General features: G+C 54.3%; 1 protein-coding gene across 1 annotated transcript in view; it reads left to right on the forward strand.

Annotated features, from left to right (window-relative positions):
• Positions 1–4,324, forward strand: part of PTSG_03505 (uncharacterized protein) — a 4,549-nt gene extending 225 nt beyond the window's left edge. The window contains exons 2-14 of the mRNA XM_004995182.1: positions 71–169; positions 399–474; positions 581–695; positions 844–919; positions 1,171–1,283; positions 1,468–1,530; positions 1,754–1,811; positions 2,024–2,124; positions 2,312–2,396; positions 2,681–2,778; positions 2,929–2,985; positions 3,184–3,282; positions 3,528–4,324. Coding sequence (XP_004995239.1) covers positions 71–169; positions 399–474; positions 581–695; positions 844–919; positions 1,171–1,283; positions 1,468–1,530; positions 1,754–1,811; positions 2,024–2,124; positions 2,312–2,396; positions 2,681–2,778; positions 2,929–2,985; positions 3,184–3,282; positions 3,528–3,831 — 1,344 coding nt within the window. The 3' untranslated portion in view covers positions 3,832–4,324. The remainder of the gene's footprint in view (positions 1–70; positions 170–398; positions 475–580; positions 696–843; positions 920–1,170; positions 1,284–1,467; positions 1,531–1,753; positions 1,812–2,023; positions 2,125–2,311; positions 2,397–2,680; positions 2,779–2,928; positions 2,986–3,183; positions 3,283–3,527) is intronic.
• Positions 4,325–4,522: the final 198 nt, after the last annotated feature.

The raw sequence follows: 4,522 nt of genomic DNA on the forward strand, positions 1-4,522 counted from the left end.
AACGTCACACGTGCACGCGCTCGCGCTCACGTGCATGTCTTGTCCTCCTCGTGCAACCACCAACGCTTAGGTTCTGCCTGAGGTTCATCGTTCCGATACACTGGATGTTGTGCTCATCGCCAATGCAGCTTCCGCGTATTACAGTGGCATGATTCCTGGCCACGTGGCGGTGTGTACCGCGTGTTGACTGCATGGGTTTCGCTGCGCTGCATGATGTGCACTTTGCCCTGCATAATGTGCACTTCGCACTGCATCATGCGCAACAACATCTTCTGTCTATTGAAGCCCTCCTTCTGCACCAGGTTCCTTTGCTGCTCCATAGCTCACTGGCCAGTGTGTACATACGCACGCGCTCCCACGTGCGTACGGCTTCCACCCTTGTCCACCATTGGCTGCAGGGGATGTATGATGATGACCAATGTAAAGTGAGCCTCCCGGAGCTGTGCCGGCACTATGGTTGGACATTCATCCAAGGTATGTCGCCGCAGCAGCACGAGACAGACAGATGTGGAACAGCACTTACGCCACCCCTCTCTCGTTCCTTCACCGCCACCGTATCTACACCCAACACATGTTGCAGGCACGGTGTTTGACATCAACGCAGAGGAGCGGAAGATCAGCTACACCGACAGGAATCAGGAAAGCAAGAGCATCACGTATGACTTTGCATCAATCGACGTCGGCTCATGCACAAGGTGCAAGCGCTTGCGAGGCGGAGCAATACTGGTGGACTATCTTTTGTTTGCATGTTGTTGGGTCATCAGGTGTGCTTGTGCTCGTTGTATTCGTCATTGCGATTCACGCATCCCATACTGCGTGTGCCACCCGCTCTTCTTTCGCCAGGAATCCCTTTCGGTCAGATGTGAGCGCGTGTCGCCATGTTGTCTTCACTCGGCCCATCAGCGACCTCAACACGAAGGTAGACTTTCGGCACACACACACACACACACACACCAAGACAGACAGACAGAGACAAGAACCCACAAACATAACAACCACAACAACACAGACAGAGACAAGAACACACAAACATAACAACACACACACACACTCACACACACACTCACATGTAACACACACTCACGCACGCCTCGCGCACAACCTTCACCTTCCTCCCTCCCTCCTCACTGTCCGTTGCTTGTTTCTCGTGGGTGCTGGGGCTGGATGCAGATCAGTACAGCACTCGCCATGTTCAAGGTTCAGGACACGACACCGAATATCGTCGTCATCGGCGCCGGTGCAGCTGGGGTCGAGCTCGCATTTGCAGTCAACCGCCAAGCAAGGTCAGGGTGCTCTGATGTTCGACAAACATACTCAAGGAGACAGACACACAGGCGAACAGGCACAGTGCACAGTGCACAGTGCACAGTGCACAGTACACGCCCACCCACACATGCACATATACAGACACATGCACGCACGCTGTTTCAGCCGCAGGAATACTCACTGTTGAGGGCGCGTCTCCAGGGAGACACTTGGGCAGCCGGCAAACGTCACACTCATGTCCCGCTCATCGCCAATTCTTCGAAAGTATGCCCAAGCACGAAAGTGCGATCACTCTCAACTCGATTGTCATTGTGTGTGTGTGTGTGTGTGTGTGTGTGTGTCGCCAGTTGTGTGGCTCTTCGTGTTGGCACTGTGTCGTGGCACCAACGTTGGTCTTGTATCCAGAAATGCTTCTGCATGCGTCCCACAATGTGTTGGAGTGTGCCACAGCGATCTCGAACATGCTACATCGGTCTTTGCGCTTCAGTTACGCTCGATCCACCATCCGAAAGACCATGGCCTCGCTGCACTCAAAACATATCAACGTACGCCATGCCATTCACTGCATCGCTCGTCATGCACACACACACACACAGACGCATCGTAAACATACACACACGCCACACAACACACACACACTCTCTCTCTCTCACTTACCCACCCACCCACTCAATCACTCACTCACTCACTCACTCACTCACTTACCCACTCACTCACTCTCCCTCACTCACTTACCTACTGCTGTACGGTCCGCCAGGTGAAGGAGAACTGCGCGATTGTCGATTATCGCGAGGAGGAGCACGTTGTCGTTGATACCAACGGCAGCACACACCCGGCCGATCTCCTGATTGTGGCAACGTGAGCCCTGTGGCAACGAAGACGCTGTTGTGGTGGTAGTGGTGGTGTCGGGTGTCGTGTGTCATACATCGTGTGTTACGTGTTACGTGTTGCGTGCTGCGTGCTGTGTGTCGTGTGCTGGTGTGAAGAGTCCTACCTAGCTTCATGTGGTTGACGGCACCTGTTTCCATGCAATTGCATCATGCAGAGGCGCCGCCCCGCATGCATGGGTCACAGACACGTCACTGCCCAAGGACGAGCGTGGTTTCATTCGCGTCGACACAACGTTGCAGGTGCAGCGCACACTCTCATTCACACAGGCACACACCCACACTCACTCACACCCACACTCACTCACACCCACACTCACTCACTCGCTCACACTCACACTCACACTCACACTCATACTCACCCACTCACTCACCCACTCACTCACTCACTCCCTCACTCCCTCACTCACACTCACTCCCTCACTCCCTCACTCACACACTCACACCCACTCGCTCGACACGCACGTTACCGTGCACGTGACGTCCTTCTGCTTACACCTCAACGGCCTGCGCTTCGTGCTTCGAAGGTCGTTGGTTACAACAATCTGTTTGCAGTCGGCGACTGCAACTCGTTTGATGCCTGGAATGGCGAGTTTCCACCAAAGGCCGGCGTCTACGCTGTCAGGTGTGACACGCACACACGCTCACACGCACACACGCTCACACGCACACACATTTACGACTGACCCATGTGCACGAGCGTATGCCTGCGTGTGCTTGACAGACAAACACAAACGCACGTGTGTGTCATGCATTGCTCTGTTATGCGGTGCAGAGAGGGCCCCATTCTCGTGCACAACCTCAAGGCAGTGCTGAACAAGGAGACACAAAGGTGCGAAACGCAATTTCCACACTGAACAGCCATGTTGTGCCCCACCCAATAGCACACACACACACACTCACTCACACACACACACACACTCACTCACATTCTTACTCACTCACACTCACACACACACACACACACACACACATACACACACACACACACGTGTTCCAACATGGCTGGTGCGTGTGTGCATCTCACCAGGCTGAAGCGATATCAGCCCCAGTCGGATTTTCTGTCGCTGCTCATCACGGGCGATGGCGCCGCTATCGGAACAAAGTGGAACATCACCATGAAGGGCAGGTGCGCGGGGTTACTGCACGTGTGCAATTGTGTTTGTTGTTTGCGCGCGCGAAAACGCGAGTATGTGGGCTGGATCATGGTTTAGCCAGGCCCACAATCACACACCACCGTGCCCACAGCACCACTACAACCACGGTCATCACCACAACACCACCCATGATTGAGTGACCATTCAAAAACCCCTCCCCTTCCAACACTTTCCTCCTCACGCCAATACCGCATGTGACCTTTCTTGCGCAACACAGGTGGGTATGGCGGCTTAAGGACCACATTGACAGGACATGGATGGCGCAATTCAAGTCGCTGTCCCACGACACACGTCATCGTCACGAAGGACAGGAGCAGGAAGATGAAGCCGCTCCGTTTCAGCCGGACAGCGACGCCGACGTCAACATGGTATCGTCTCTTGCCAACACCGCGGGCAAGAAGGGCATGCGCTGGCCTTCCCTTCTCACTTCCGCCACCGTTGTTGTTGCAGCTGTTGCCGTGTTCGCCGCCACTTGCTCCTTGCTCCTGTCTTGGCCACCAGTCCCTGTGCAATCCCAATGAATGACTCGTGTCATCCCTTCACTTCGACTGCGTCTCTTCTCATGTCTTGTCGTCACTACATTGTTGCTGCTGTTTTCTTCGACATGCTCTCGTCATTCCTCGTTTGTCACCCCTCTACACCAATGCTGCGCAAACATCGTGGCTACCGCAACTGATACCGTCCGCGTCATGTCTTCTGCTACTCTGCTGTACCCTGCCTTGTCCATCTCTCCCTCTCCTCCCTTCTTCGACCTCGCCCCCTCCCCCCTCAACACCACAAACCACGCACCACCAGATTGTGCAACTGCTGTCCTCGGATGGAGATGACTTTGATGTACAGGTGCGCGCTCTGAACCAGATGAAGGTCGACGAGCCGCTCAAACAACGCGTCTTGCAAGCACTACAGGCACAGACAGACACTCCAGCGCACTTGCGCACAGATGCAAATGCCTTGCCGTGAAGACACAGGTCTCAATCAACACTTGAACACGCATTAAACGCTCGTATCGAGGCAACAACGTTACCATCAACAAACAAAGAACGAAACACACAAATCAAACAAGGAGGCTACCTATGAACAAGTGCAACCAGATGAACGACACACGCACGCACGCACACACGCACGCACACGCACACACACACACACACACACACACACACACACACACACACTCTCTCTCTCTCTCTCTCTCTCTCTCTCTCTCTCTCTCTC

The sequence above is a fragment of the Salpingoeca rosetta genome, assembly GCF_000188695.1.
Source record: "Salpingoeca rosetta unplaced genomic scaffold supercont1.8, whole genome shotgun sequence".
Taxonomy (NCBI): domain Eukaryota; class Choanoflagellata; order Craspedida; family Salpingoecidae; genus Salpingoeca; species Salpingoeca rosetta.